Here is a 17,320-nt window from a genome sequence, read left to right as displayed (position 1 = left end):
GTGTATCTAAGTATTACATTAAAATGCCGACCAATGTAAACGAGTCGTCATACCTTAAGTGTTTTGTAAATTAACTTTCTAAAATACGAGTAATTTTGCAACTTAAATGTTATACTTCGGGATGATATTTTTGACTTGTGAAAGCATTCGCAATTAAGATATGCTATGTTTGATCTATTTAGTAAAAGAAAGATTAAGGACATCGTCTGTGTTTATATTACCTATGTTATGTATGAGAAAAACCTACCTCAAATTAATAATCTTATCACATTTTATTATAATATACTCTTTTTGAAACCCTCCATATCATGTTCTGCAAAGGATTAAGATGATTTTATCAACTCCAAGACATATAAACCAGACATAATCAACACTGATTTGGTATTTGCAAATTTTTGTCGTATTGTAAAAAAAACTCAATTAGAAGATAATAAAATATCTAAATAACTAAATGTACAGATCTAAACTACAATTACACAAACCGCAGGTTTATCCGTCACTAAAACTGTCCCACGGGTCATCAAATAATTACGTACATTTTACATGCATTATCGTCATGCGTTTTAGTCTTCAATTGTTATTAAATATTCCTGGTGTACTTTCAGGACTGATTATTTTTAACGTAATGTTTCATGAATTATTACTTATTATGACTTATAGTCGTGCTTTGGTTCAATTTTGGCCAATATAGTCCAATTGCTTTGGTCTAATTAAATAATTTCTTATTCAGTATTGTATTTTAGTATATCACTTTGAATTTTATTTGTTTCATGATGAAGTAAATAGAACACTTCGTAATATTTTAAAACCCAGTCAGAACTATTTCATTTTGGCAACATAATTGGTTCCTGGATTAAAGGAGTTTACAATGTTCAATACATTTCTGATCGAATTGTTTCTTAAATCTTCAGATTTAAAAAAATGTTTGAATGCGAAATTAACGGTTTTGAAGAAGACTGGACACGGGAAAGTTTCTCCAGGCATTCCTGTGGAATTCGAAATATTCTCGCTAGAACTTGAACTGATGAGCAGGAAGGAATGTCCCGCGCCGGCCGTGGAGAGGATTGTTCCTAGTGTTCACGCGGGGCGGGTGGAAGTGGGACACGGGATAACGGATCGATAGATCTATGAACGTGCCAAGGACATTAGGATAAGGCCGAGTCGGGAACCCACGAGTCTTCCACACTACGTGGTGAGCGGGGGAGGGGAGGGCGAGATTCTGGTGGCACTTAGCATTTGACATGCCATCTCACGCCCCCATACTGTTCACACGACCGTACTTACACGACAGTGCAACCTGCGGTGTTAGTTACAGGCGGTGGGGTGGGGGAGGGGGGGCACCGACAATGCTTGTCTCATCCGCGGCTCACACGTGTGATGACCTCATTCATCACGGGGTATTATGTTACTTTATCATACTTTTAAATAAGTTTCGCCAAAAAGCTTATTCATATAAATACGTTCTCTACTACTTTTGAGTCACGTGAAATTCGAATAAAGACAATCAGAAAATAAGAACGTCAATCACTTGGGTTACAAAGCCCTGTAAATTGCTTTATCTGATCTTAGATTTCGTACTGTATCTCATAATTCTTTGTTTGGAGTTTGTTTTCGACGATGGAAGGATTGTGAAGGAAACATGATTTTTTCCGAACATTCGACATTGTTCAGTGATAAAAAAATCAGTAACACTACGTTTCGAGATCTGCAATCTGATCTCTTCTTCAGAGAAATAACTAATCTAATTAATTGTTTACTCATAACCTTTTAATGGTTAATTGTTTGTTTATTATAATCTAGTTTGTAATCACGTGTTAGGTTAGTTTTTTACCTACAGAAGAGATCAGATTGCAGCTCTCGAAACGTAGTGTAACTGATTTTTTTTTTCACTGAACGATGGCAAATGTCCGGAAAAATCCTGTTTCCTTCATGTCTCATAAACTAGGATATTTTCTTGGAAAATCAGTGGTCTTTTTTTAGTTATTTATGTCCTTTTTAAGGTGCGTCCATTCTATGACGTCAAGGTAGAATTAGCTATCATTTATCCACGTTCGCAGTTACCGCTCTTTCAATTACTGTTGCGGAAGAAATAATTCCAGAAGATATAGTATAAAATACAAGGTGGCAGTAGTCATGAATTTTTTCAGCTCCTCGAGTAATAAGCTTCGCTAGCGCTAATCCAATTAAAAAGAGGGTTTACTTGTAACATAAAAGGAGTATAAACGTTATAGACACGTATCAAGCTGAAGATTGCGGAGAAAAGACGATTCTCTTGATAAAGTGAGGAAGTTTTGAAATGATAAGACCACATATTGTGAAAGGGTTAGGAGGAATTAATGTAAGAATTAGACCAGGCTGTGAAATCCGTATAAGTGATTTGATAGGAAGTTTAAAAATGTTTAAAAATGAAAAGTTTACGTTATCCACAAGAACAGGAAGTAATGTTGTATCAAAGATGACAAAGGTTGGGGATGAGGGAAAGAAGAATGGGACTTTGAGGACAGTTTTGGGAATAATTAAAACTGTAAAGAAGGAGTTTGATTTCGCAAAATTTAAGAAAGAAGACAAATAAGGTAAGTATTTACCAACTGGCACCAAAAGGTTAAGAAAGTGAAGAGAAACAGTGGTAGAGGAAATTAGTCGTGTTTCTCTTTGAAATAATACAAATATATGATATTGGAAATTGTATTTAATTAAAGTAAGAAATAATTTTACTCCATCTCGGTCAATGACTGAAGGTGAACACGAGCTAAACTCAACATTCAAATTTAATTACTTACCGTAGCTACGTTATGGACACTAAGTTATTATAAGCAACACATAGAGGTTTTCAGGAAGGTGGACAGGAGGTAACGTGTGATATCCGCACCCTCTGATGGAAGTCAGGGGATAAAGTCCGCACCCTGTACGTCCTTGTTTAAAAAGGACGAAGTATCTAATCTTGGAATGTAGAATCAATTGAGGAGATCTTAATATTTATAATCGGACTTCCATAGGTAAGAAACTCTAGTAATGTACATAATTATCGACGAATACCTGAAATCAGTATTCAGGTAGTTCTATGCATTCCTGAAGAGCCTAAGTATGTACAAATGTTCACGTCAAATATAGTTCAAGTTCAAGTTCAAAAAACATTTATTTTCTTGAAATACAGAAAGAAATACATATTCCATGAGTTCTGTTGAGCTCGCGCGGAATAATTGTTATAATAAAACATAGTTATGAAATAATCAGTTGGCATGTGATTTATGCTATGCAGCTATTCTTCTATACAGCTAACACAATTTACAAATGTGCTTAAATTTATCTTCACATCATTATAACGAGTAATTACAAATAGCATAGTACAACTAATTTAAATATAATATATAATGACAATGACCAACTAATAAGAAATTTAAATATACGAATTAACAATAAATAAATAAAAATATATAGACCTATATATATATATATATATATATATATATATATATATATATATATATATATAATATAATTTCCTGAATTTTAAGTCATTTTTTCTTGACTAAATATATAAATATAAATATATATATATATATATATATATATATATATATATATATATATATATTTAGTCAAGAAAAAATGACTTAAAATTCAGGAAATTCCAGCAGACAATAGAGCTGGTTACCGGTCTGGGCACACCAACCCGAACACTTGTTATCCAATCCCAATTACTCGAGTATCAATAACATCGGAACATAATTAAAGCAACAACAAACAAAATTACGTAAATAACAACAACAAAACAGCTGAATGAGACAACAATAAATAGAACAATTTAACATGAAACATTAACACATTAGCAACGTTATAGTTGTTACCATAACAGTTATGAAATGTTCTGTATCAAATAATAACAAAATGGAATAACAAGAAATAGAATATATATACAAACAATAAATAAAATAGAATATAAACAATAACAAAAAAAAAAATACATATGAATAATAACAAGCATGTAAAGCAAAAGGTACTGTGATAAAACAGCAAATAAGAAATATAACAATACTTATACATGTAAATTCAATTCTTACTTTATGTCTATATAATATTCTCTTGTCGCACAATTCCCGATGTGGTTGTTTCATGACGAGGTATTCTGTTTACTTTTGCGTGAACTTGCGTTTTGAGTTGAGCACCATGGCTAGGTTTTTTTGAAGTAGCTATGTGATGTAGATCACACTGTAATCACAAGATCGCAGATGTCTCATATCATAATAAGCTTAGTTTTAGGCTTGCGGTTGGAGCCATGAGTATCTTCTTAACTGTCTCAGATTACCTCTTGACAGAAGATGGCTCTCAACAATGCAATATCTCATTGGTATATTATCAATGTTTTTTCTGCTCTGTAGACAGGAACATTTAAAAGATAGCAATAAAAATAATAGTTTGGTGGATTTGTGGAGTAGTATTATATCGTACTGTACTCTCGAACTGTAGCATACACTCTGCTGAGATTGGACCATCACCGGGCTCTGAGGATTGTTACATCTCGAGTGGCGGCCTTGCTGCACGGTATAGAATATTGAAATCCTCGGATAGCTCGGACAGAGCGGCGAGTAAGCTGTCAGGTTTTCACCGGCTCTGAGGATTGTTAATACATCTCGAGTTGCGGCCTTGCTGCACGGTATAGAATATTGAAATCCTCGGATAGCTCGGACAGAGCGGCGAGTAAGCTGTCAGGTTTTCACCGGGCTCTGAGGATTGTTACATATCGAGTTGCGGCCTTGCTGCACGGTATAGAATATTGAAATCCTCGGATAGCTCGGACAGAGCGGCGAGTAAGCTGTCAGGTTTTCACCGGGCTCTGAGGATTGTTACATATCGAGTTGCGGCCTTGCTGCACGGTATAGAATATTGAAATCCTCTGATAGCTCGGACAGAGAGGCGAGTAAGCTGTCAGGTTTTCACCGGGCTCTGAGGATTGTTAATACATCTCGAGTTGCGGCCTTGCTGCACGGTATAGAATATTGAAATCCTCGGATAGCTCGGACAGAGCGGTGAGTAAGCTGTCAGGTTTTCACCGGGCTCTGAGGATTGTTACATGTTGTGTTGCGGCCTTGCTGTACGGTAAAGGATATTGAAATCCTCGGATAGCTCGGACAGAGCGGTGAGCAACCTGTCAGGTTAAGCAGGAGATTTAGCACTCCGGCCGTTGTGAAAAACGCTAATGAGCGCCAAATGAGCCCGCCGAGCACATTGTATACACCGCATTGTGGTGTGAGAAGGCCGGGTTATCCCGCGTCTTATCTGCGAGCGCGGGGTGACAGGTGGCAGCGATGCAGCGTTGTTAGCTCGCCGACAATTAAAAGCGGAAAGTGCAACAAAGCGAGACAATGTTTGGTTTCCGTTGTGGAACTACATAGTCGGTTCCCGCCGTCAAGAGTCGGGTCGATCACCGTCCTCGGCGTGGCCTTCACTTCACCACCCGCAATACACGGTCGTTGCCCTCATCAGTGCAACTATATCCGACTAATAGGCAACTTAACGCGCGTTAATGGTATTAGGTTCATTTATCTCTGTGTATATAAGAAGATTAGTGGATAAACTATGATATTCGAAATTTTGACTCTGAAACATTTGTATATTGTAATTAAAAGTCTTACTGAGTAACCGACTGACTATCTGACACTGACATAACATTCACATTTGGGGTGTTTACTTTGGAAAACCGGGGTATTATTAGTATATTAGAGACCCACCTTCTCCAAATCCTTAAGGTCGGAAATCTCCAGGTCTATCTAGCAGAAAATATATATTTGATAACTCTAAATTAAGAATTTTATTCAAAATACATCTTATTGAAAGAAACTAAAATAAAACAAAACATGAAGAAAAAGTACACATTTGTAATATTAATGAATATTATTTTTATTTTATAATATTTTTTATATTTTAAGATTCAGTTTTTATTTACACTACATTATAATTATTCCTATTTGGATTATATGTTTTAAGTACCGAGTCAAACGTTCTGCACCTAGTATAAACATTTTATCGTTGTTAAAACGTAAAATGTTTTATGATAATCGTAGTTTGATACAAAAGCTGATCCTGCGATGATAGTATTTTGGTATGCTGGAACTAAACACCACACAATGCAGTTACTCATAAGGACGTGATTTTCAATATTTAATGTGGTGCAGCCACTTCTGAAACCCATGTAGTACTGAATCAGTGCCCGTAAATTAATAACGGAATCGGCAATAATTTCGACACCAGATGTGCTAATTACGTATTTTCACTCGGATTTACAACGGGTGAAGATAAGAGGAACCCAATATTTCAGTTGCACCGGTCCGGAACGGGCGGAACAGGTAGTATGATTAGAACGGAATCGCTGGAGAGACGCGCGTAAACAAAACCGGAGGACTGCCCGAGGGGCGAAGCCGAGGTGGCTGAGCGTGGCGCTGGCGCGGCTAGCCCTCACGCAGTCGTAACTCTGGAACCACTGTTTACCCTCCCACAAACATCAGCTGACTGACAATAGATCAGCTGATTATAGCACTGCCATATGGTGCTTCACAGGCTGTGTTTCTGACCATAGTACTCTTCAATCTTCTTCCCTGTTGTGGATTCCATTTATCAGCTTTACTAATAATTTTTGTTTTGAATCGAACATTTGACCAAACATGGCTTAGTTATAGCATTTATCTTCGTTTTCCTGTTCGTTTATAATCATTGAAAGAGTGGTAGGTGACTGACTCTTAAGAATCCTAAGGAATTGAGACTCAGCATGGGGTTGGCCACTGTCGTTATTTATATGTATTTTGTTTGTGAAGCTAAAACTAAAAATGATTTTGGGGAAGGCTTTAATTAAAGGACTGGTGATATTTTCTGTATTTGTAGTGCTTACCTTATTTGTAGAATTCAATTATGTATACTCAGTATATGGAAGAGCTGTGTAGTAGAAGATATCAGGCTGAGGAGGTTTTCCTAGAGATAATTCATATATTTTCAAAGCCTGCCTTGGCTGGAGGACTTTTTCAGAACTACTGGACTGATGATTCACAACTTTCTCAGTGCATCAGTTGACAATCCTCTGTATGTCATCAGTTATATTTGGTAGCAGCATCCTTTCCTTATTGGTTACATTGACAGTATGGTAATATTCAAGTAGCTGAGTTGAGTCTGAAAAATATATGAATTATAACAAATATAAATATATTCAATGTATTAATTTATTGTTGTGGTAACAGTGCTGTCTGGTCATTGGTTTCTCAAACTACTTGTCATGAAAAATTTTTTGTATCTATACTGACTGATATCTCTGGTTACAATATACTATAACTTGGTCAAAAAAGAAAAGTGATGTTAGTTAATGAAAGACTGGTAGTAAAGTTGTCACTGGTAGATTGTAGCGAACAGTCATGATTTGCTGTGATAGAATAATATTTGTAATATAGTAGTGAACAGTCATGATTTGCTGTGATAGAATAATATTTGTAATATAGTAGTGAACAGTCATGATTTGCTGTGATAGAATAATATTTGTAATATAGTAGTGAACAGTCATGATTTGCTGTGATAGAATAATATTTGTAATATAGTAGTGAACAGTCATGATTTGCTGTGATAGGATAATAATTATAATAGTAACTATATTGCATGGTCTTTGGTTGCAGCATACCCTTACTGGTCACAGTGGTAAGGTGATGGCAGCCAAGTTCCTGGGAGAGTCCAACAAAGTCGTCACTGGCAGTCACGACCGTACACTTAAGATTTGGGACCTCAGAAGTAAACAGTGTAAGTCATATTTAATCATGATTTGTACAGTTACCTAAGGTCTGTGGTGAAAATAATTTGAACAACCGTACATTTTTAACTCATTAAAATGATACTTAAGCTATATGTTATTACTAACTGTATCTTTATTTATAGGTACACAGACCAACTTTGTAGGGTCGAGCTGTAACGATTTGGTGACATCAGATGGAGCTGGCACTACAATCATCAGTGGCCACTTCGATAAGACTATTCGCTTCTGGGACATGAGAAATGAAGGGTCGACCAATAGGATCGAGGTCAATGGCAGGGTAACATCACTGGATTTATCTAGAGGTAATAAACTTGCTGAGTATCATGAACACTGGAGTATTGTGAAGTGTTCATAAGAGATCTTTAAAACTATAAATTTTACAATAGGGATGTAATATGAAGAGGAGTTTTATGGTGTAAGAGAACCAGACTTACACTTACCAAGTTTCACTCTTTGTTATTAATTAAAGATATGATGGAATATTTTGGGCCCACTGTAGATTTTGTTAACCACAGAGTGTATTCATTGTCACCTAGATGGAGAGACAGAGATATTGGTTTTTAATGCTAACTTCAATCTGTTATCAGGGCTTTTATGGTTTTCTTTTCTTTTATCAGTACTATTCCTGTAACATTCAACTCGGTTATTGTTGTGTCTATGAGAAAATGGTATGCCTATAAAAATGTTTAAGTTATATTGGACTTTTTTAGGTAACTTAATGATTTCTTTGCTCAAACAAAAGTTATTTACTCATAGGACATTTGAGGACAGATTTTACTGTTAAGGAAACTGAATTTGGAAGAATAACAGTGTCTAATTATACCATGTAGAGATACAAGGGTCTTTACAGAGCTTAGGTATGACTATAAACACCTTACACTGTGCTCTGGCATCAAGGGTATAAGGGTATAAGCTTTTTTAGCTAAAAGGAGAATTCCTTTTCTCACATATAAGATCATCTGATTTTGATATCAAGAAATAGCTTAACAACCACATGCTAATCATTTCAGGTGAGATTAGAACTCTTAACTAAAAAAAACTGAAGCATCAAGATTTTTTTAGCTTGGTAGTAGTCAGGCCTACGTTAAAACTTTGAGATTTCCTAAAGGTTGTTTATTATTAGCCAGTAAGAAAAGTGAGATTTAAGTGTGAGGTAGGATCTTGTATATTATTTATATATTTAACCTTATGAATTTGGTATCCTTTATTAAAAAAGCCTTAATGTTGTATGTATGTAAAACATTATGAACAAACGGATTATCTGCTACCATGTCAATAACTTCAATACCAAACTCTTTCTTCCTCTACGAAATTGATATATCTGAAATCAGGCAATACATTTTATATCTAAACAATATTTTTTATAAACACATCATCAGTTTCTCATCTTCCTTCATAAAACAATATGTCGATGAACTTTCTTCAATTTAAACATTTCTTTTAAACTCTTCTGTATCAGAAGGTATTTTTCCAACAAATTTAAAAGTCATCAAAACTATTCCATTGCTAAAACAAACTCCATTAAATCTGATCTCCATTCTTTCAGACCAATATCCATAGCTTCTATCATCTCAAAATGTATGAGAAGATTATTCACTTCAGACTTTTCCTACGAATGAACAATCTCTCCTCTCTCCGTTTCAGTTTGGTTTCCGGCCTGATTTCAATACTTCATTTGCCATAGCTTTCACCTTAAAACAAATCCTGTCCTCAATGGATTTTGGTGGATTCTTGGTTTATAATTTGGGAATAACCCTGCACTGGTTTAAATCTTATTTGATTAACCATTTCCAGTGTGTTGAAGTCCACAACAATGGCAACATTTATCATTCAGATTTTTCCATAGTTTAGACAGGCATACCTTAGTATTTGGACCACTTTTGTTTCTACTTTATACCAATAATTTTCCTAATATTGTTTATAAGACATTGATTAGTAAAGCACTCTTCATAACCCTCTTTACAGATGACACCAGTTTGATTTTTAATCATAGTGATTATCAATACCTTGACAAGCACTTAACTTGATCTCATCTTCCAGAGGCATTCAACATGAATAAACTGTTTCTTAATATCTCAAAAACCAATCTCATAGAATTTCACTCCCAAAAAACTCTAAATCTTTCTAACCACTTTATTTTGAACACTCTCACCCTTAACAGTTTCGATTAAGTGGCACCCTCACTCTTGCGAGCCTGCTAGTTTACCACACAGTAATTTTTGTCTTTCAATTCTTGGACACAATTATAATACAAGACACAAAGAAAATCTTGTAATAGGCAGATATCGGCTGCGATAATTCAGCAAACAGTTTTATTTTTTGGACCTTAGTTGTTGAATTCGCTACCAAATAGTTAAAAGAAACTTGACAATTTAAAATCTCTGAAAAACAAACTTAAAAAGCTAGTTGGTCGAGAGAGGTTTCTATAGCCTTCGGGAGGCTCTTGATGAACTGAAATTGGTTTAGAACCCTTATTAGTACAGATAGGCTTTCCTAGATATTAGATACAATATGGTATAAATGTTGTTTTTATTTATTTATTTTTCCACTGTTAGAAATATGATGCTTAGTGCTTATTGACCAAATGTATTTTAGACTCACATAAATAACTTTTCAGTGTTCTATTGTATCAATAAAAAAGTTTGAAGTTTGATGCTATAATGATCAGATATTTAAGACTCTTGAAATACCATTTAAACGTGTTTATATTTCCATTTTTTCACTGTATTGTGTTTGGTAAAACAATGCTGCCAATGTTGAAACCGCTGGTTATCTTGTTTATGTTTTGACTTAGGGATAATTGTGGCTTTACATACCTAAAGCATTTTCTACTCAAATTTGAGTAGTAGACTAGACATCCTTCATCTGGAGAGTCCTGGAGATGTTAGAGGAATGCAAAGTTTGTGTAATTATCATATTTAGAAGTTATATTAAGTTTCCATTCTGAATAGATCAAGAAGTGAATTCTTCGGTTCAGAATGTTAATATATATGTTGGTGAAGACCAACAATTTATTATCACCAGGATGATTGACTTCTCGCTGGTCTATACCGTCTAGTTGAATCTACATTGGATGCAGGAAAACCGATGTGTCACTTGAATCTGAGCATCCCTATAGACGTCCAGGAGCGGTACGTCGCTAACCACAAATGTCGAGATATTGAGGTCCAAGGCTAGAACGTTGGATTTAGTCTACTGCGGTGATGACTGTTGGAGTTAAAGGAACTCTGGAAGTGTTAAAGGCAGTTGCTGGCCTGGACGTTAATAGTATGATACTCCTACCAGTTTTCACTAGAGAGACTGGTAAATAGCTTGGGTTTCTTTTCCAAGATGACATGACTAAAATAGTGCTTGCTGTCCCTCCTTATGGATCTTTCGGCAGGAGGCGGTACCTGCCCCCCAAACTTACTCATTCTGAATATCCTGTCACTCTGGAAGCAAGCCTAAAGGTTTATTTATGTTTATGTACATTGAGAGAGGTTTCTCATTATACAAGAATGGTCTAAGAGAATAAAAATATCTATTTATTAAGTAATAGAAGTATTTAAGTACATAAGGTTGACATGTAATATAACAGTATATTTTGAATTTACAAATTAAAATTTTGATTTGAAGTAACAGGGGAAACAATTGGTGGGCTAGACAATTAGAGGGTTGTTTTTAAATTGGCAAACTTTTATTGAAAACATGAGGGTTTGAAGCAATGCTAGCTTCATCACTGGGCAGACTAGGAGGTTTGACCAATGTTTTCGTTAACAGGCGTGATATCACTTTCTAGATTAGAATCTTGTAGAATCATTTCTCTTCTATGATCTGAATCTTCCTCCCTTATAATCTTCAACTGGCGCAAGATGGCTAGTTGACACCGTTGTCTCTCTTCTATCGGAAAGTTGAGTATGGGTATACTTAGTATTGCTATAGAAGCATAACTTCATCATCCAGGGGCTCATACTTTAATATTCGGTGGTGCCTTTTCATTTAAACAGGACCAGTAGTGAAAAGCCATGGTGGAGCAGACTGTCTGTTTCCAGTATGATGAGGATGCATGAACGTTCACGTGGAGTTTTGTTGGTGTAGAGAGTTATGAACGGACCAAGTAGAGAGCATCTTGCAAGACCATTTCTTAGTGATTCCAACATTAAGGATTTCTAAATCCAATTTGATTATCTTTAAAAAAATACTATTATAAATCTCTATCTCCATTGCCAGCAGGGTTGTATGCAGTAGTTCTCCTTGAGGCTATCTTAATGAATTCAAGAATTCTGTTACCTCATGGGACGTGAAAGATGCTCACCTGTTTGAATGTATGTAATGTACCAAAAATAGTGGAGTCGTTTTAAATTAGTCATGACTTTTGTCAACAAAACGTATGTACAAGGAAATGCAAAAGTTAATCAGGAATATTCATTGACAATAACCAGAAAATAACTATTTTTTTACTTATGGAAAGCAGATGGCCTTTGACATTTAAATTCAATCTTTCAAAAGAAGATGTAGCCTTAATCAGATAGTCTTCGTAACAGTAGAATTTTGGTTTGACAGACAAACAAACATAACACAAAGCTGATACACATCTTATCTCTTCAAAAGAGAAAGGTAAAATTTTACAACGTATCAAATGATGAAGATGAGTTTCACCAGGGGGTGACAAAGTGACATGTGAAGCTCTTTCCAAGTCAGAATGGGGTTTTGAATTGGAGACCATATCCTAAAAAGAATATCAACTGCCGCCTTAATTGATCCTGGTCTATAAACAATGCTGCACTGATTACATAACAGCCCCAATCTCCATCACATTATTTTATTTTTTACACTTTATTACAGCATTTTTTTACCTAACATAGAGGCCACAGATCGCTGGACTGTTATCAATTTGAAATGAATATCAATAGTGTAATGCTTCCATTTAAACAACGCTTTGACTATTGCTTGAGTCTTTTTCTCTTGAGAAGAATGGTTCTGCTCTTATCCACACAAAATTCTTGAAAAGAACATAACAGGACAACCAGCCTGGGACAAAGTTGCACCAGTAGCATTTTCTTCCATCTTAATCGGCACGTAATGATAGGTAGACCGTAGATCAGTAGTGCTAAAAAAACTACAATTATCAACTTTGTTCACAGTATCATCAATTCTGGGCATAGGGTAAGCATCTAACAATGTAAATCTATTGAGTGTACAAGAATAAGCAATAACTATATGTTTCCTATGGTTTTTATTCAAGATTACTAGCATCTGTACTTACCATGGAGAGTTTAATAAAGATGTAATCTAACCAAGTAACTCTCCATGGTAAGTACAGATGCTAGTAATCTTGAATAAAAACCATAGGAAACATATAGTTATTGCTTATTCTTGAGAGTTTAATAAAGATGTAATCTAACCAAATAACAATCAAGTAGTTTAGCTTTCTATGAACTTGGTATCACTCAAAATACAGGGTGAGGCAGAGAAACAGTACAATTTTGAACAATCACTAATAATTTATTTACAAAAAAAGGATAGTTGTTTTAACATAAGTCTTTAGTACATGACTGGAAATTAATGTTATACCTTAAAAACACTATTTTTTTAATATAGTGCCAGTTAGGTGGCGTCCTTAGTTTTGCACGCATTGTCGGAGTCTGAGATGTAGTCTACCCATGACGTTTTGTAATGTCTGCAACAGAATGTTGTTTATTTCATGCTGAATTCGCTCCTTTAGATATTCTTTTGTTCTTATAGGTTTTTCTATGAAAAATTTGCACTTTGGTGGCCCTAAAGGAAAAAGTCTGGAGTAGTCAAAAATGGTAAAAGGGGAAGTTATATTTTGATTATTTTGATTATTTATTAATAACGATGCAATACTATTTAACACATCACAGAAGCTAAAGCCATTGACTTCTGAGTGAATTTATTATGATGTAATGAATTCTTGCCTGCAAAGGCACAACAAAAAATATTCACAAGTCCAAAGGATATCACCATTCCTGCTGATAGGACGTTATGGTAATATGATTCTAAGCAAATCCATTGAAATAGCAGTAGGTTACCCACATATCAGCATAATGTTCTGTGTTACCATGTTCATTAAAAAAATTATAGGGCCCTACGATTGCACTTGATGACATTGCCTTCCAAACAAACTTTACTGAATGAAGAGGTTTTTCATGAAGTTCATGTGGGGTATTTTCGGACCAATATCGAAAGTTCTTCTTGTTTACGTACCCACTGAGGTGAAAGTGGGCTTCATCACTCATCCATAACTTGTGCACTTATTCTACATATCTTGTGATAACATTAAACATCATTTCGCAAAAACATATGCGATTATTTTAGTGAACAGGTGTCAGAGCTTGCACTATCTGTATTTATTTATGGATGATAGTGTAGGTCATTTTTCAAAATCCATCTAACTGATTGATTTCTTTCACAAAGTTCTGCGCTGTACCATCTCACTGATTTTCACGGACTTCCTTCTAATGCTTCACGCACACGATCAATGTCTTCTGTGGTCCAGATTGTTTTTTCAATGCCACCTCTTTTCTCTGTTGTGCTAGCAGTGGTTTTAAAGTTATTCACCCAAGGGAGCACAGCTTTCCTTGATGGAACGGGAGCCTGTGATGGTAGATTAAATTCACAACGGAAAGTACGCTAAGCACTAACCACATTAACCGGGTTTTTCAATAAGCCTTTACAGCAAATGCATGTTACACGCTCGTCTTGTGCTTCATGGCTACTGGAATATTCACTTGTCTAGACGCTCAAGAACATTCACCCTACTCTCATAACTCCCCACCACGCTCACCAGCCGGAGTTGAAATCATGCCGTTTGACTGCCTCACGCTGTATGATGTGATTTTATGGCAACAGGTTTATAGCCGGGTTTTAGATTAGCAAATAATTAAGTAGACAAACAGCTGCAGCTGCTACACTAAAAACTGTCAGTGGATCCTTATTGCCACCACACATCAATTCCTAGCGAGCTTCTTCAATATCATGCCCAAATATTACATTAGAAGTTTGGCAAGTTTTGAATCTCTGTATTTATATTTGAATAAGGTATTTATCTACTGTACATTCACCTGTGATTTTTTAAGTGACATACATTGATGCCAAAGATACCGTTCCAGTTAAAGGAAGAATCTGTAACCCAAGTTTAGTGCAGATGCTCTCATTTACAAAATTTAAAGAGTTTTCTATATAAGTTAAAGCAAAAACCGGTTTACCATTATATGTAGCCGCTACAGTGATTTTTACTAGACCATTCCTAGAAGCGGCTTTAGTTTTACTTTCGTGTTGACCTATATACCCTGGAAAAAATGTTCCTGGTCCCAGAAGCAATGCAAGGTGCTTATTAAATCCACAAAAGAAACAGAGATCATTAATGGCTGATAATTATGGTTCTCTTTATTTTGAAGTTTGACTGAACATGTTTGAGTGATAAACTATTGATGACAGATTGTAGACCTAAATTGAAAGATAAAGTTGTTCATAGACGGGTTCAAGACAGCAAGCCTGGTCATAAGCATCTTCCAGTGTTAACAATAAATTTTTTGAAAAATGTTGGCAAATTATCATGTATTAAAGACCATTAATAAAAACGTACCATACAAAATAATCTCAGTTATTTCTGCCTTACAGTTTAAATTAACAGTCCTTACCAAACACCTAAAGAACTTGAAGATACTGTCCAATAGATTTACTTGGCTCTTGTCTTTGTATAGATAGTTTGTGTCATGCAAACACTTCATTGACAGGTTTAACAAATCAAATCATTTCTTTATTGCTTTTAGACAATATATAACATTGTATAGCAGTCGTCATATATTCAAACAGCAAATACTCCTACACATGCACACACAGTCAGACTTATATTTCACTCATTCACACTAATTCACACTATCTTTGGATCCAGATTTTAAATTTTGATAATTTAAGATATTTTTAGATATCCCAGTGACTCATCTTAAACTCCTCTAGCGAATAAAATGCTTTTGACACCAACAGGGCATTTTAGACGAGTTTTGAATTGGTTTTGATTAGTTGCATTTTTTACACTTTCAGGGAGCTTGTTGATTAAGCTGACGCCAACCTGATGCGGTAAATGCTGAGATACCGCCAGTCTATGACTATGGACTCTAAAGTTGTCCCTGGCTCTAGTTTCATTACTGATGAAAGTCCCTGCCCCGGACTAAAGTGCACTTCGATTGACAGTACAGGATCACATCAAACATATAGAGACAGGGCAATGTCAGCAAACCTAGCTCCCTAAAAGAGTCCCTACACGACTCTCTGTAATTCAACTTTGCAATAATTTCTAATTGCCTTTTTTTGAAGCCTGAAAACGCGTTCCATCTTGTGTTTGGCACAGCCCCCCCACAGTCTTAAGCCATACGCAAAGTGCGGATATATGAGACCAAAATATGCCATCATTAAGACTTCAGAGGAACAGTATTTCGCTAGGCTTCACAAGGCAAATATGCCAGAAAGTAATTCTAGCACATATATTGTTAACGTGGTCGTCCCAGGTCAGACCTTGATCAATGTACATCCCAGGAATTTTGTGGATCCAGTTTCCTCTAAAAGGACATCATCCACAAATACAGCAGGTTGCCTTGCAAATTCCCTTCGTCTTAGGCAGAAATGATGACATTTTGATTTTGATTGGTTTCGTTTTCAAATTCAGTCAGTTCCACAAATGATGTGATTTCCAAATCTTGTGTAGTTTTTTCCTTTGAAGCAAAGAGTCGTGTCGTCGCATACTGATTCAGATCACCATGCTGGATCACTGAGTTAAGTCTACAGACGTGGGCTGTAGGGACGCCGTGGGCTATTTTAATTTTAATTTTACTAGAGATGACATTCTAAATCTGCACGCATTGATCTCGATTCTTAAGATTAGAAGCCAAGCCACGCGTTTGGCAGACCCCGAACGCCACATTTTTGTAACTGGTGCAACAGTGTTTCATGATGCACACAGTCAAATGCTTTGGATAGGTCAAGAAATATACTGAGCACTTGTTCTTGCCTTTCCAAGCCATCAACAACATTGTTCAAAAGACTGTTTTACAGCGTCAATTGTTGATCTTTTTTTTCCTGAAGCCAAATTGTTCAGGATTTAGAATTTCATTGCTTTCTAGAAAGCTTTCAAGTCTTTCACAGAAAACCTTTTCAAAAATTTTGCTGAAAACTGGAAGAATTGAAATTGGACGATAATTGCTGGTTTTGCAAGGATCGTCTTTTTTTTTAATCGTATAACTTTAGCTGTTTTCAGTAGACATGGAAAAGTTGCAGATTCAAATGAAAAATTTATCAATTTTGTGAGGGGCCTCAAAATGTACCTAAAGCAACGTTTGAGTACCAAATTGACATCCCGTTAGTGTCACACGACGATTTCTTTGAATTCAACCCCTGTACGACACGGGCTAACTCCTCCACACACACAGGGGCCAGAGCCATGGATGCAACCGGTTCCCTAACACCAATTTCATGATATCGAGGTTCTGAAATTGACGAATCAGTTGAGGCCACAGAAGAAAAATAATTATTAAA

At 35.7% G+C, this 17,320-nt stretch overlaps 1 protein-coding gene across 4 annotated transcripts in view; it reads left to right on the top strand.

The window, feature by feature from the left end:
- Positions 1–17,320, top strand: part of LOC124362292 (autophagy-related protein 16-1) — a 235,709-nt gene that overhangs the window by 201,792 nt on the left and 16,597 nt on the right. For all 4 annotated transcript variants that reach the window (XM_046816663.1, XM_046816664.1, XM_046816666.1 and 1 more), the window contains 2 exons: positions 7,653–7,773; positions 7,909–8,088. In XM_046816663.1, coding sequence (XP_046672619.1) covers positions 7,653–7,773; positions 7,909–8,088 — 301 coding nt within the window. The remainder of the gene's footprint in view (positions 1–7,652; positions 7,774–7,908; positions 8,089–17,320) is intronic.

The sequence above is a fragment of the Homalodisca vitripennis genome, chromosome 5 (genome assembly GCF_021130785.1).
Source record: "Homalodisca vitripennis isolate AUS2020 chromosome 5, UT_GWSS_2.1, whole genome shotgun sequence".
NCBI lineage: Eukaryota > Metazoa > Arthropoda > Insecta > Hemiptera > Cicadellidae > Homalodisca > Homalodisca vitripennis.
The sequence above is the reverse complement of the archived record's forward strand: the minus strand, read 5'-3'. Positions and strand labels throughout refer to the sequence as shown.